This window comes from Macrotis lagotis, chromosome 2 (genome assembly GCF_037893015.1).
Source record: "Macrotis lagotis isolate mMagLag1 chromosome 2, bilby.v1.9.chrom.fasta, whole genome shotgun sequence".
NCBI classification, from domain to species: Eukaryota; Metazoa; Chordata; class Mammalia; order Peramelemorphia; family Peramelidae; genus Macrotis; species Macrotis lagotis.
Window position 1 is genome coordinate 258,509,362 of NC_133659.1, and position 15,434 is coordinate 258,524,795.

At 37.2% G+C, this 15,434-nt stretch overlaps 1 protein-coding gene and 1 pseudogene across 8 annotated transcripts in view; both read left to right on the forward strand.

Annotated features, from left to right (window-relative positions):
- NCKAP5L (NCK associated protein 5 like) overlaps window positions 1-15,434 on the forward strand; it is a 56,969-nt gene that overhangs the window by 19,123 nt on the left and 22,412 nt on the right. For all 8 annotated transcript variants that reach the window (XM_074225957.1, XM_074225959.1, XM_074225955.1 and 5 more), the window contains 4 exons: window positions 1,697-1,819; window positions 2,928-2,996; window positions 13,346-13,384; window positions 14,430-14,549. In XM_074225957.1, the coding sequence (XP_074082058.1) occupies window positions 1,703-1,819; window positions 2,928-2,996; window positions 13,346-13,384; window positions 14,430-14,549 (345 nt within the window). In that variant the 5' untranslated portion in view covers window positions 1,697-1,702. The remainder of the gene's footprint in view (window positions 1-1,696; window positions 1,820-2,927; window positions 2,997-13,345; window positions 13,385-14,429; window positions 14,550-15,434) is intronic.
- Window positions 6,179-13,326, forward strand: LOC141514842 (heterogeneous nuclear ribonucleoprotein D-like pseudogene; annotated as a pseudogene).

The following is a 15,434-nucleotide window of genomic DNA, read 5'->3' on the forward strand; positions in this document are numbered from 1 at the left end:
GAATCCCCTCATAGGTTGTTCACTAGGTTCTGAGGCAGTGGTTAGTGAGTAAAAGCTTCATGTTCTCTCTCTTTCCTTTTAGGATGGGACAGAGATAGGATAAATAGTCATGGATGTGTTTTGATCTGCATAGCACATGCATTATATTATCCTCCCAAAATCACCCTTCTGAATTTCTCTGTTCCTTTTATATATAGTCCAGGGACCCCTAAAGTCCTTTCAGGTGATCTACCAGATCAAAACTATTTATATCATAGTAGTAAGATGTTTTAATTTTTAATGTGATAAGTACAGACATAACTTACATAAAAAGAACTCTTTGGGGTCCTGTAAAGGGGTCATGGGGCACCTAGGTGGTGCGATGGATAGAGTACCAGGCCTAGAATCAGAGAGAACTGAGTTGAAATCCAGTCCCAGAAACTCACTAGCTATGTGACCCTGGGCAAGTCACTTAACCCCTATTTGTTTCAATTCTTGATCTGTAAAATATGAACACACTGGAAAAAGAAATGACAAACCACTCCAGTATCTTCACCAAGAAAACTTCATCGACTTTGTTCATGGGGGTCACATGGAGTCGGGCATGATTGAACAACAAAAACATTGTGATTGAGGTCAAAAAGTTAGAGAAACCCATTCTTTTAGCCATGAAGTTCACAGTTTTTTGTGTCATCTTTGACTCCTTCACCCTAAATATATATATAGTTATTCTCAGAATTTTGTCACTTCTACCTCCATGATTTCTCCATACTGCTAGTCCACTTTTTCAGGCCAGCCTTCCCTCTCAGCTAAATTACTGCATAGCCTCCTCCTCTTCTCAATCTGTCTTCCATACAACTACAAAAATTTTTTTATGTATCATGGGTTTGACCATGTCACTTTTCCTTCTCACTAGACTCCAAAGGTTCTCTTCTAAAAATCAAATATTATTTCATCTTTAAATTTCTATTTTTGTGTAAGTTTTTAGGTTTTTTTAGGGGGTTTTTGCAAGGCAAATGGGGTTAAGTGGCTTGCCCAAGGCCACACAGCTAGATAATTATTAACTGTCTGAGGTTGGATTTGAACTCAGGTACTCCTGACTCCAGGGCCAGTGCTCTTATCCACTGTGCCACCTAGCCGCCCCTTGTGTAGGTTTTTAATGCACATTAAAAGTATAATTGTATAGCTATATATTTTACAAATAAATACACATTAGGGTGTATGCTCAAAAATTTTTTGCTCTTAAAGGGGGTCTGATCATAAGAATTTTGACACCATGTATTTGTCCCAGGGATCAACAGTGTCTTTTGCATTTTAAAATTTAATAATAAACCTTGTTTTTACATGTAAAAATCTTTCTTGCTTCATTTGACCCATGGAAACAGTTTGCTGACTCCTCGACTACACTTAACTCACTCATTTTACAAATGAAGAACTCCAAGAAATGAACTGGTAGCAGAGACTAGATTAAGAACCTAGTCTTCTGACCAGAGTGTTCAGTGTTCCTATTCTATTTTGCCACTTTTATCTTATTCTTGACTTATAAGACTTAGTTTTTATTATTTTAATTATTATTATAATTTGTTATTGTTTTGAAAGACTAAGTATGAACCATAAGAATAAATATTATATAAGAAAAGTAATATAGAGAGCCATAATCTCTTCTCTCATCATCCCAATTTATGTTCTTCTAGTTATTTTTTGTTGTTGTTTATAGAGCTTGATGTCTCAGGCAGTAGAGGATCCAGCTGGGGACCCTGGAACCCCAAAGCCAGGAAGTAGCAGTAACATGGAGCTAGGGACTTGTCAAGAGCTTTTGCATCGCCTTCGGGAACTGGAGGTAAAATAATCCAGGGGGGTGGGGGCAGATTTCCTAGCTCATAAATTCAGGGAGCTGGCAATGGAGAGGGTAGGGGAACTTTGGAGTTTTTTGCTCTACAGTTTAATCTCAAGAACTGGGTGTAGCATGTAGTGTGTGTGTGTGTGTGTGTGTGTGTGTGTACATGCGCATTCAGATCCAGACTCAGACACTGATTGGGGGGCCTCAGGAAGTCAGCTTCCTCAGCTATAAAACGGGAACAGTAACAGCGCTTCCCTTGTAAGGTGTCGTGAAGATCAAATGAGATATTTGTAAACAACTTTATAACTGCCCCAGCTAAACCAGAGGACTAAGTAGTACAAGTGCTGCCATTTAATAACAGTCCCTTTTATGTATTCTCTGCCTCAGTTTCCTACTCTGTAAAATGAAGGGGTGGGACTAGAAAACCTCTAACTAATTCTGTGATCTTATGATCTTCTTTAGAACTCTATTTTAGCTCCTTGGACCCAAAGGATTGGTTTCTTCCCCACAGTCCCTCTACTCACTCTCACTCTTAGTGATCTTGGAGCAGAGAAACCATTTTAGTACTTCCTTTCTTTTACTTTATTCCATGGCCTGCATGGCTGGAGGGTGAACCACTCCTTTCTGTCTGTGCTCTTTTTCTTCCCCCATCCAAAGCCCTAAACTGAATGTCTTATTGTACCTCAAAAGCCCTACCCTCTCTCCATTGAAGCTCCCTTCTGTCTTACATCCTCTCCCCTTGAAGGACTCTTGGGGTAGTTTTTTCTTTTTCTTCATACCTTCCAACCTGAAATCTTGAACATACACTCCTTCACTGAGGCGAATCTTAAAAAGAAATGGACTTTCCTGAGGTCTATTATAGTTCTGTTATAGTAAGCAAACCTACAATCACTTGACTCAAAGACCTCTGCTTGATGCTGGAGAGGCAGAGTTTGGAACAAGACACAGTTCCTTTACTCATGGAGTGGAGGATCATTATATGAAAAGAGCCTCTTTCCCTGAAGTCCTCCTTCTAGACTCTATAGCTTATTGATGGATTCCTATAAAATGTGAGATTGGGTGCCTATGTAAATTCTTAATTTGCTGTCCTTTCCTTCCTTCTGCTTAGGCGGAGAATTCAGCCCTGGCCCAAGCCAATGAGAACCAGCGAGAGACCTATGAGCGCTGCCTGGATGAGGTCAGTAGGCTTCAAGTTCTCGGGGGGTGTGGGTGGGGAGGAATCAGGGTGCAGGTTTTAAAGAGTCAGTTTTCTGAAGCCTTGATCTCAGCTTTGAAACAAGATTAAGGAAATCTCTACCAAGACACAGGAATTATGTGAATATAATTACAAAACATCTTTTATACAAATACAGGTCTAAATAATTGGAGAAATATTAATTATTCATATATAGGCTGAACCCACATAATAAAAAAAGACAATACAGCCTAATTAATTTATATATTTTGTGTCAAAGGACTAATTTATAGAGCTAGAAAAAAATTTATTTGGAGGAACAGAAGATCTAGAATCAAATAAGCACATTAATCTAGAATAAACTCAGTGCTCCCATCTGTCAGGGCAAGACTTAGTGTTCAACTGAAATTGTTGGGAAAATTGGAAAGTAGTCTTGCAGAAATTGTTATAGACCAACATCTCATACTATTGACAAATTCAAAATGGGTGCATGATATATACATAAAGGATAATGTCAAACAAATTAGAGAAGCAAATAAGAAATTGCCTGTTACATCTATGCATGAGGAGAAGTTCTTGATCAAGAAGAGATAGAGAGAAAAACAGGAGACAAAATGCCTAATTTTGATCATACAAAATTATGATTTTTTAAACTAATAAAACTAATGCAGTTAAAATGAGAAGAAAAGCAAGTATAGGAGAAAAAATCTGTAAAAAATTTCTCTGACAAAGGTCTAATTTCTAAAATATAAAGGGAACTTATTCAAATTAAAAATAAATTCATTTTCCAGTTGTTAAGTAGTGGAAGAATATTAATGAACACTTTCCAGAGGAAGAAATCTAAGCTGTCAATAAATACTCTAACTAATAACTGAAGAAATGCAAATTAAAACATATCTGAAGTTCTGCCTTACATCACACTGGCAAAATTGACAAGTAAAGAAAATGACAGATACCAGAGAAGTGGTGCATTAATTCACAATTGGTTTCTACTCCAGAAAGCAATTTGTAACTCTACCCAGAAAGTTACTAAATTGTTCATAACTTTCAACCCAGCAGTACCAGTATTAAAGAGATCAAAGAAAAATACAAATACAAAAAAATACAAAAATATTTGTAGCAACTTTTTTTTTTGTGGTAACAAAGAATTTGGAAACCAAAGGGGTACCCTCACTTTGGAATATAGCTGAACAAGTTAAGATATATGAATGTAATGGAATGCTATTTATACTATAAAAAATGATGAAAGTAGGGCAGTTTCAGAAAGACCAAGGAGGGGCGGCTAAGTGGCTTAGTGGATAAAGCACCAGCCTTGGAGTCAGGAGTACCTGGGTTCAAATCCGGTCTCAGACACTTAATAATTACCTAGCTGTGTGGCCTTGGGCAAGCTACTTAACCCCACTGCCTTGCAAAAACCTTTAAAAAAAAAAAAGAAAGAAAGAACACTTGAGAAGTGATCTCAGTCAGTAGGAAGGGAGGTAGAGTGTAAAACTGGACAATATTACATTGAAAATTGTCAGCATCATTTTCTTTATAAATTGTTACTTTGAATACTGAGACAATAGAAAAAAAAAGCCAGTGGAGAAAAATTTATAAAGGTAGTAACATAGAAATTGGTTAGGTGAGGGAGATCAAACCCAATACTTCAAAAATTTCAACTCTCTGAGTAACACAGGGAAATGAAAGGAAAAAAATAAGGTTATAGACCACGAATGAGAGTAAAATTTCAGATGAAAAGGCAAAGCAAAGAAAAACTTTTTAGAAAAAGGTGTACTAGAAAGAAAACCAAAAAGTTGGAGGGAAGATATTAAGCTAACCATTTAACTGAAAGACTGAGAAGAGGAGGGAGGTGAAGAAATGGATAAAAGATATATATACAGAGGCAGCTGGATGGCCCAGTGAATAGAGCACTGACCCTGGAGTCAGGAGGATCTGAGTTCAAATCCAGCCTCAAATACTTAATAATAACCTAGCTGTGTGACCTTGATTAAGTCATTTAACCCTATTGCCTTGCAAAAACAAAGAAAAAAGATATATATATATATACACACAAAGAAAAGATGAATAAAAGAAGAATAAAGTAGATCTCCAAAATTGAGGGAAAGAGTTGACAAACAAGAGCTGAGGTTGTTGAAAGATAAGGGAGGCAGCAGAAATTGAGCTGTGTCAGAGCAATGTAATAAAACTGAAAACTTAAATTAACAATAGAGACTAGACTTCTGATTTCATTAGAATATTGAACTCCCCAATGAGGAAATTCCCTCTACCAATGCAAATTGGCACCTTTTTTAAAAAAATATTTCCAGTCTTAGAGAGCTGTCTGTCTAGACCATTGAGGGGCTAAATGACTTGTCCTGCATTTCATAGCCAGTGTGTGTTAGAAACAAGATTTGAACTCCTGAATAGAGCAAAATTAAAAATACTAAATAAGCAAATGAAGGAAAACACAAACTTACTCTTTAAACATGAATTAACTGCATCGTCCAATAAAAGTTATGTACACTATATGGTCTCTACAAAAGTAGACCATTGTGTACAGAGAAATACATATAAATGTAAAAAAAATACTAAACATATATTTCATATACCATAATGTAATAGATCAGCAAGACAGTAAAAATAAAAGATGCAAACCTAAAATGAATTTAAATCAACTCCTTTTTTTTTGTAGGATTTTTTTTTTTGCAAGGCAAACAGGGTTAAGTGGCTTGCCCAAGGCCACACAGCTAGGTCATTATTATGTGTCTGAGACCGGATTTGAACCCAGGTACTCCTGACTCCAGGGCCGGTGCTCTATCTACTTCGCCACCTAGCTGCCCCCAACTCTTTTTTTTTTTTTAAAGATTTTATTTTTTTTGAGTTTTATAATTTTTCCCCCTAATCTTACTTCCCTCCCCCACCCCCGACAGAAGGCAGTTTGTCACTCTTTACGTTGTTTCCATGGTGTACATTGTAAATCAACTGAATGAGTGGATCAGAGAGTAAAACAATAAATAAAAGGTAATGTTTATGATGACACAGCATACCAAAGTTTCTGCAATGCGGTAGTTAATGCAATTCTCAAAGGAAAATTTTCCCCCAAAACATGCATTAACAAAATAAGAAAGGAGCTCTTCCGCCACCATTTTAAACCCGGCTGCATGCAACACGCCGCCGACCCCTGCCCCCGCCGCCTGCCCCGCCACCTGCCCCTGCCCCACTGCTGTGGAGGACGTGAGCATGTGCAGCAGCCAGGAGGAGCTCGCCGAGGGCTGTAGGATCAGCGAGCAAGAACCAGCGGGACGGCGCTAAAATGTTTACTGGAGGGCTGAGCCGGGTGGCAAGGAAGAAGCACCTGACCCAGTACCGGCCCGCTTGGGAGAGGTGGTGGACGGCACCATGGAGACAGACCCATCATGGGCCGGCGTAGGGCTTGGCTTTGTGCTCTTCTAGGACGTGGCCAGCCTGGACAAGGGCCTGGAGCTGAAGGAGCACACGCTGGATGGCAGGTTGTAGACCCCAAGTGTGCCAAGGCGCTGAAGGGAAAGGAGCCCCCAAGAAAGTGTGTGTCGGCGGACTGAGCCCGGACACGTCCGAGGAGCAGATCCAGGAGTACTTCGGGGCCTTGGGAGAGATTGAGAATATCGAGCTTCCTGTGGACACAAAAACAAATGAAAGAAGAGGATTCTGTTTTTAATACATATACAGATGAAGAACCAGTAAAGAAATTATTAGGAAACAAATACCATCAAATTGGTTCTGGGACGTGTGAAATCAGAGTTGCCCAGCCCAAAGAGGTATACCAACGCAACAGAAAGCAGGGAGAGGCGCTGAGGTGCGACTGGGGTCGTGGCTGAGGTCAGCCAAGCATCCCGAGGGGCTGGGAATCACCAAAACAATTACCAGCTGTATTAGAGGAGGACTGGAGAAAGCAGGTGCAGATGTGCCCCAGCCGCCTGTCTTGCAGGATGACGACATTGAGTGGAGATAGTGGTCTTCTATTGATCTCAGATGACTATTTTGTAAAAGACTTTTAGTGGACATGACACAACTGTGTCCAATTGTATATAGGCTGATTTAGTTTTCTTGCTTTTGCTTTGTCCTTTGCCATCTGTAGTATGACACATGTGGATTTGTGTTTATACAAATTTTATTTGTATAATTTCATATTAAATGATTCTCAAAAATAAATTACTTGTGACTTAAAACAAAATAAGAAAAGAGAATTAGCTAAATAATTTAAAGAATTAGAAATTTTGGAAATTGGAAGAGAAATAAATGGGTTGAAAACAAAGGCTATAGAACTAATGAAACTAGAGCTGTCAGGAAAAAAAAAAGCTGAGTCTAACAAATTTGATAGCCACCCTGATTAAAAGAAGGTGACAAATCACATTAACCAAAAACCAAATTTAACAGTGAAATTATGCCAGAGAAAAAATAAAAGGAATTATCAGGATATACTAAGCACAGCCATATGTCCAAAGAATTGAGTTTATTGTCTTTAAAAATCATAGCACCAAATAGAATGCTTAACCCAAGTTAAGAAAAGGAAACTAAACTGGCTATAAAGTTACTGCAAAAGGGAAAAACCCAGCCCTATTCTAGATGGATTTACAGAAGAATTTATCAAACTTTAAATAATTCATATGTATAAAACACAAGTTATTTTCTAAGATTGAGAAAGTAGTTTACAAGGCAGGTATAGCCCTGTCCCATAAACCAGGGAAAAATAGAAAGACAACTGCAAAGAATACCATTGATAAATATTGATTCAGTTCAAAAGGAAAAAAAAAGACTAAAATGATTTATCAAAAATAAAACATCATTGTGAATGAGTTGGTTGGAGTTACCAGAGATGCAAGGATGAAGAAATCCACATAATATTAAAAACAGAGACCTCCCAAACCAGATGATTAAATCAATACATACAGAAAAAGCCTTTGATAAAGCAAAACATTGTTTTATGCTTCAAAACCCTACCAACTATCAGCAAAGAAGGGTCCTTTTTTACTGTAACAAGAAGCATCCATCTAAAACCAGAAAGAAGCATCATTTTTAACAGGACTTTCCCAATATACAGTAAAGCAAGTATGTCCCCTTTCTGGACTGTTCTTTGACAATAATGTGAGTAGGAGAATTCAATCAACAGCATAAGGCCTGAGAGGCAAAGAAGAGATGAAAATCCTGGAGATTCAGGAGAAAAACACATTGAAGCACTGTTTAGCTGAGTCCATGCTGCAAAAGACCCCCATACATATCAGTTGCATTTCTATATAGTAATATAATCTAGAAGATAATAATAGAAAGGGAAGTTCCATCCGAAATAACTACAAAATAACAAAAGTCATTTGAAAGAACAAAAGATTCATAGTATTCAGGAAAATGATTTAATAAGATAGGAACAAAGAGGAAATAGCACTTGTAAGGAAAATAATAGCCTCCCTGACCAGCAAGAGGAAGAAGCCTCCCCTGGAAGTTTTAAAAACTTTTTCACCGTCATAATAAGACTTAACGTTAACAGCCTAGCACCCCTTTTCCTGCCTATAGAGAGTTTGAATATGAGTTAACCTTAGTCCTGATCTTTGACTCAATTCAGGTGTAAACTTCTCTGGTGCTTTCCCCATTTCCTGGCTCTAGCTGATACAACCTTATAAAAGCACACTGACCCACTTCATCCACCTTGTTTACTTAACTCCATCCAAGACCTCTGCAGAATGTTCATTCTCCCTCATCGCTCATTCCTGTACTACATGAGAATCTTTCCTCCATAAGCTTTCTTACTATACATTCCTCCCTTCTTATGCTGCTTTGGGTCCTTGTGGGGTTCTGTAGTACCTGCCAGCTATACTAGAAAGCTTTGACTTTCATTTTGATAGCCATGCCTAATTTTCAAGTCTTTGATTTAGAGAACATATATAGAGCAAGGAAGAATGTGTCTAATCAGCAGGACTCTGCTCTTCTTAGACATCAGTGCTGTGACTAGGGGCCCCCTTGGTTTGCCCCCCTGTCAACATTAGTGGCATATTTTCCCTATATATGGGACTTTGTTGTTCCAAATCTCTCTTAAGTCACTGTTAAGACAGAACTCAAGCCATATCATAGAGCAGTACTTTGTACTGGTTAAAAAATAGAAAAGTAGATCAATGGAACATATTAGACAAGGAAGAATCAGAAAAAGTGATCCTGTGATTGACAAACCTATAACATAAATGGCCTAGACTGGGAAAACTGTAAAGCAGCTCAGCAGAGCTAAGGCTTAGACCAACATATAATAAACCACTTCATAGAAAATTAGAAGGGAGGTAGACACCTTTCACAGCTATGAGTAAGGTAAGAGTTAATCAAACAAGGGATAAAGACAATTACAGAAGATAAAAGATAATTTTATTACATGAAACTGAAAAAGCTTTATCATAAAATTTTACACTTAGGATAAGAAGGGAAGTAATTTACTGGACAGAAATCTTTGTTATCTATCACTGCTTAGGTCTTTTTGTCTGTTATATCTAATAGATGAGGTCAAATTCCATCAAGGAGTCATGAAAGGGTATGGACAAAGATCTCAAAAGAATTGTAAACAATAAACCATGTAAAAGAATGCTCCAAATCTGTAATATTGAGATAAATGCAAATCAAAGCAACTCTGAAATTTCATCTCACATCCAGTAAATTGGCAAAGATGTTGAAAAAAATAGGGACACACTAAAGCATTATTGGTGAGGCTATGAATTAGTATGACCTTTCTGAGAAATAGTTTGAAATTATGTATAAAATGATTAAGATGATGTCTATACCTTTTTCTCAAATATTCCACTTCTAGGCATATATCCAAAAAAAGGTCAGAGACCAAGTAAAAGGCTCCCTTTATTCCAAAATATTTTTAGCAACACTTCATGTCAGCAAAAAACTGGATTCAAAATGGGTGTTTATTGATTTGACTGTTCTGCAAATTAGCTTGGCAAATTATGGTTTGTGAATGAAATGAAACAAGATGATAAACTCTTAGATGAGCTGTTGGAAAGTGAAATAAGTAGAATGAGGAAAACACAGCGACTGGAGGAAGGTGATTGGAGAGAACAAACCTTGCTCTCTCAGGACAACCATTCTAAATAACTAGCAGCTAGGTGATACAGTGCCGTGCCGGACCTGGAGTTAGGAAGATTTGAGTTCAAATTCAGTCTTGGACACTTACCAGTCACTTAATCCTGTTTGTCTCAGTTTTCTCATTTGTAAAATAGCCTGGAGAAAGAAATGGCAAACCATTCTAGTACCTTTGCCAAAAAAAACCCAAATGGGGTCACAGAGTCAGACAGAACTGAACTCTAAAACTAACTAAAATGTGCAAAGTATTTGAGAATTGGTCTATAAAATAAACTCAATACTTGTTTAACTACAATTACATTGGAATTTACTAGTCATAACTGAGTGATAGTATTATTCCATTGAAATTAATTTATAGATTGTTATATTATTCAGACTGGAAAAGGGATATTTTATGGGATTGGGAAGGAGAGAGATGATGTCTTAAGCACTTTACAAATATCTCACTTATGCTAAACAACTAGATGATTAATTAATGACGATTTATTTGGAGGAATAAAAAAATCTAGAATATCAAGGCAAATAAAAATATTTTGGAATGAAGGAGAGATGGTACTTCCAGACTTCAGACTTTTATTGCAAAATAGTAATTATATAGTACTAGTTCAAAAAGACAAAAATCAATCATCTAGACTAGGAAAATCTGAAATAATTCATGTCAGTAAATCATGGTTCGATGAATCACAAAAACAAATTAACTCAGAAACAACTTGCTATTTAACAAGAATGGCCAGAAAGACTGGGAGACAATCTGACAAAAAATGAATTTAGACCAATCATTGTGTAGCACTGACCACTATAAATTCAAAATGATGGAGACCTAAATATTAAAAATTATACCATAGGAAAAATGAAAAGAGCTGATCAGTATCTTTCCTATCAATGATTAGGGGGTGAAGTCTAAACCAAATAAAGAAAGAAGACAAGTGAAAAAGATAAAGCACATAATTTCAATTTCACGAAATGGAAAATGTTTTGCACAAATGATATTTAACGCACCTAGAAAAAGAAGGGAGGCAGTCACAAGTGGTAGATCCTTGTAGCAAATCTTGTTGATCAGGTTCTGATATCAGTCCAAGGTATCAGACAAGCAAATGTGTGAGCCCTCCCTAATATGTAAAGAATGGTCAAAGAATGTGAATAGTTTTGTAACTTAATGCTCATATAGAAAGAATGAATTTTCCAAATGATCATTTTTAAATGGAGATTAAAACAACTTGAGGATTTCTAGTTAAGTTGATGGTAGAAAGGTGGTACTATAGACTAGCTCTTATAGCCAGAAACCCCCAAAATTTCAGAACAGAACACCAGGAAGTCTAATGATAAGAGAAAACCACAAAAGAACAGAAATCACCACCATCCAGTACAAAACTTCAAGAAAGTATGACCTAAAACTGAAAGAAGCAAGAAGAGTTCATCAGGAAAGCTAGTTCTAGAATAGGTAAGTATACTTAGAGGCAAAGAGAGGTACTGGGAAACCAGGACAAATTCCAGTAAATGAAACAAAAGCCTGGAAAGAAACCAAATCAAGAATGCTGATATCCAGGGGGGGGTGGTGTGCAGTGGATAGAGCATTGGCCCTGGATTCAGGAGTACCTGAGTTCAAATCCAGCCTCAGACACTTAATAATTGCCTAGCTGTTGTGGTCTTAGGCAAGCCACTTAACCCCATTTGCCTTGCAAAAAATAAAAAAACCCTAAAAAAAAAAAAAAGAATGCTGGTATCCTTAAGGACCAAGAAAGGGGTTGACTGGGAAGGGCCCAGGCCAGAGATATCAAGGAGTTTCAACAGACAGACTTGAAACCACACCTTTTGTCCTTGTTTTTGTTTGTACAGCAAGGTTTCCATTTTGTGTGATCAAAATCTCATTTTGTTAAGAACTCTATCTCCCCTGTGTAGTTGTAAAAAGCACCTATTTTCCTGTTCCTTTATTTTCTTTAAAATTTGACTTTTTTATATCTAGTCTTCTATACCTTTGGCATTTATTGTGGAATATGGTATGAGCTGTTAGTCTAAATCTAATCAGACCACTTGCAAGATTTATCATTTGCTTTTGTCTATTGTGTATATAATTGTTTCATTGAAACTTAAAAAAAATTATTACCAAGTAGTTTTGATGATTATTGCTTAATAGTATAGTTTGAGATCTGATTTTACTAACCCTTCCTCTACTGTTTCCCTGCTTTTTTTTATCCTCCAGGTGAATTTTTTTTTTCTAGTTCTGTAAAGTAATCCTTTAATAGTTTGATAGGTGTGGTGACTAGTGAATCTGTAAATTAATTTAAATACTAGTTGTCATTTTTATTATATTCCTCATCCCAGACACAAAAAGCTAGTATTCTCTTCCTGCTGGATTTTGTGGATAATGTACAGAAAATATGTTTTGAGTTTATTTTATGTCCAGCTAGTTTACTGAACTTATTAATAATTTCTATACATTTTTGGTTGTCTAAGTAAAGCATCATGTCATCTGCAACTGAGTGTTGTTTCCTCTTCACTTGAGCTTATTCCCTCAATTTCTTTTTTATCTTCTTTTAGCAATGTTTATTTAGAACCATATCAAATAATAATGGTAATACTTTTCAATTCATACCAATTGGAGTTGAATGCCCCAGGGCTCTGTCCTAAGCACTCTTTTCTTCTCTCCCATACAGTTTCATTTATCTCATCAGCTACCATGGATTCAATGATTATCTCTCTATTGATGATTTTCCTATCTGCTTATCTAGCCCAAATCTCTCTCCTGATCTCCAGATTCATATATCTGTCAATTAGACACAATGATGGTAATAATGCCAGTGGAAAGAACAACAACAAAAAAAGACAAATATGAATATGGTTAAAAAAAATCAAGCTTTACTCAGATATTAGATGATACCCCATTTCTTAGAGAAGTTTAGCACTGTGGATGTGAAAACTGCAGATAGTATCATTTCAATATGTTTGATTTTGATGAATATGTTGGAGAGGTTGGGAGTTAGAGAAAGATACATTGGGAAATGTAAGTGATGTTAAAAAAATTATCAGTGAAAATTTCTTTAAAAAAAAGAAATAGGAGCAGTTAAATCAAACAGTAGATAGAGCACCAGCCCTGGAGTCAGGAGGACCTGAGTTCAAATCTGGCTTCAGACTCTTAATAATTACCTAGCTGTGTGACCTTGGGCAAGTCACTTAACCCCATTGCCTTGAAAAATCCAAAAAAGAAAACAAAGAAAAAAAAGAAATGAGGTCGTGATATTTGACATTTTTCTCTCTTTGTCTTTGTTTTCTAGGTTGCCAACCATGTGGTACAGGCTCTTCTGAATCAGAAGGTAAGGAGAGTCTTGGTCCTGGACTTAGAGGCTGATTCTGCCTCTTCTCCACATCATTTCCTTAGCCATGGAACCTCATGAACAAAATCTAAAGAGTTGCAGATGCATGGAGAGGCTGGCCACCCTTAAACTAGCCTTGTCTGTCCTGAGCACCTATGGAACTTAAGTGACACAGAAGCTTCCTAATCTATTTATATGATTTCACCCCACTTAGACGGAGTCCTTTCACTCCTTCCACTATATATTACTGTAATACTATAATAGCTTTGCAGGGATATAGAATAGACTGCCTTTTTCCTAGCTCCCTAAGTCAATCCATTCTCATTCTTAAGTGCTCTGGTTCTTGGTAGAGCTATAGTAGATAATTATTAAAAACCTTGCAACTCTAGATTTCTCTGAATTAATCTTTGCTGTATCCCTCTGTTTAGACCCATCTCATTTTTTCTCTTGCATTTAAACATGGGGTCCCAACTGGCATTTGATGACAGTCTAAGTACAAGGATACTGAGTGTATCCTTGTGTATAATGTATAGTGTATAGTGTCCAGGAAAATACTTTAAAAATTGGTGATTTAGAGCTTATCACTGAGTAGAATCCTTGGTTCTTTTTCTGTCCTGAATTGCTCTATCCCATAGAAGTAGAAAAGTCTTATAATTTTGCTGAGATTGAACCCTTGGGTTATCAACCAAGGATCCAAAAACTTTAAAGAAGAGGAGGGAAAGTTCCTGAAGCAAATTTAATTTCCTTCAACATATAGTAAGCTTTGTGGGACTTAATACTTACTCCCATGAGTTGCTGTTACTGAAAATATATATTTTTTAAAAGATTTAGATTAATTTTTGAATGATGGAAATTTGGAACACCTGTACCCTGAGAGGGTACAGAGGGGGCAACCTGCCCCTTTTCTAAGCCCCTTGTCCTTGTCAGAGGGAATCCTTGGGCTTATTTAGGAGTCCTTTCTGAGTTCTGAAGAAGAAAAAATGTGCTTCTGCACTAATCCTACTTCTTTTCCCTCCCACTTTAATCTCTGCCTTGGATTCGGAAGGACTTACGGGAAGAATGCATCAAATTGAAGAGGAGGGTATTTGACTTGGAACGGCAGAACCAGACATTGAGCACTCTCTTTCAGCAGAAGTTACAGCTTTCATCAGGTTCTCTTCCACAGGTAAGGTTGACTATCTCTTGTCCTCCCACACCCCCATAATGATCATCTTTTCCACAAACATCAGAGATGGGGACTGTCTCCATTCATATTCCCAGGGTCTATGAGTCAACAAAGAATTGGCAGAGTTGGGGGTTTGGAAGAAGTCACCTAGTCCCAGGAGATTAGAGAATCTAAGACTTAGGGAAATCTGCCTGGGAGATCCTTAGCACGTTGGCCTGGTCTACCCTCATCTAGAAAGGCTTGGCTTCTGATCAGTAGGGAGAAAGTACTCGTTCTCCCTATGTTAAGAGGATGGAGCCTGGCAAAAAAATTACCTCAGAGAGGTCTTGCTGCTGCCAGAGATCTGGTCTCTTTATGGCATCTGAAAAGGAAGCGAAATGAGGGGGACCCATAGTCTTGATGTGACAAGAATCGGGGAGAATTTGGGTATGTATCAAATACTCCATTCAGCTGAACAAGCCTCTTATTAAGTATAATCTATGTCCCAAGTCCTAGAGTTCTGAAGATTTAGGCATTCTAGGGTACTGGGGGAACTTTGAAGGAATCCAAGCCTTCTAGAAAGCAATTTGGATCTATGTTAAGTAACTGAAATATCTAGGTAAATGATAAAAAGAAACACACACACATGCACACACACACACACACACACAGAGAGAGAGAGAGAGAGAGAGAGAGGAAACAAGTCAGTCAAAGATGCACATGGATTTGCTCATGGTTGTGGTACATGATACAAAGAGTACAAGTGGACAATCATCGTTCTGTAAAAAACAATATGATGAATTACAGAGTCACTTTGTGAAGATTTGTAGGAAGTAAGTAGCACCAGAATAACATCATACATAATGATTGCAATAGTGTAAATAGAAAGATCAACAAAATAATCAA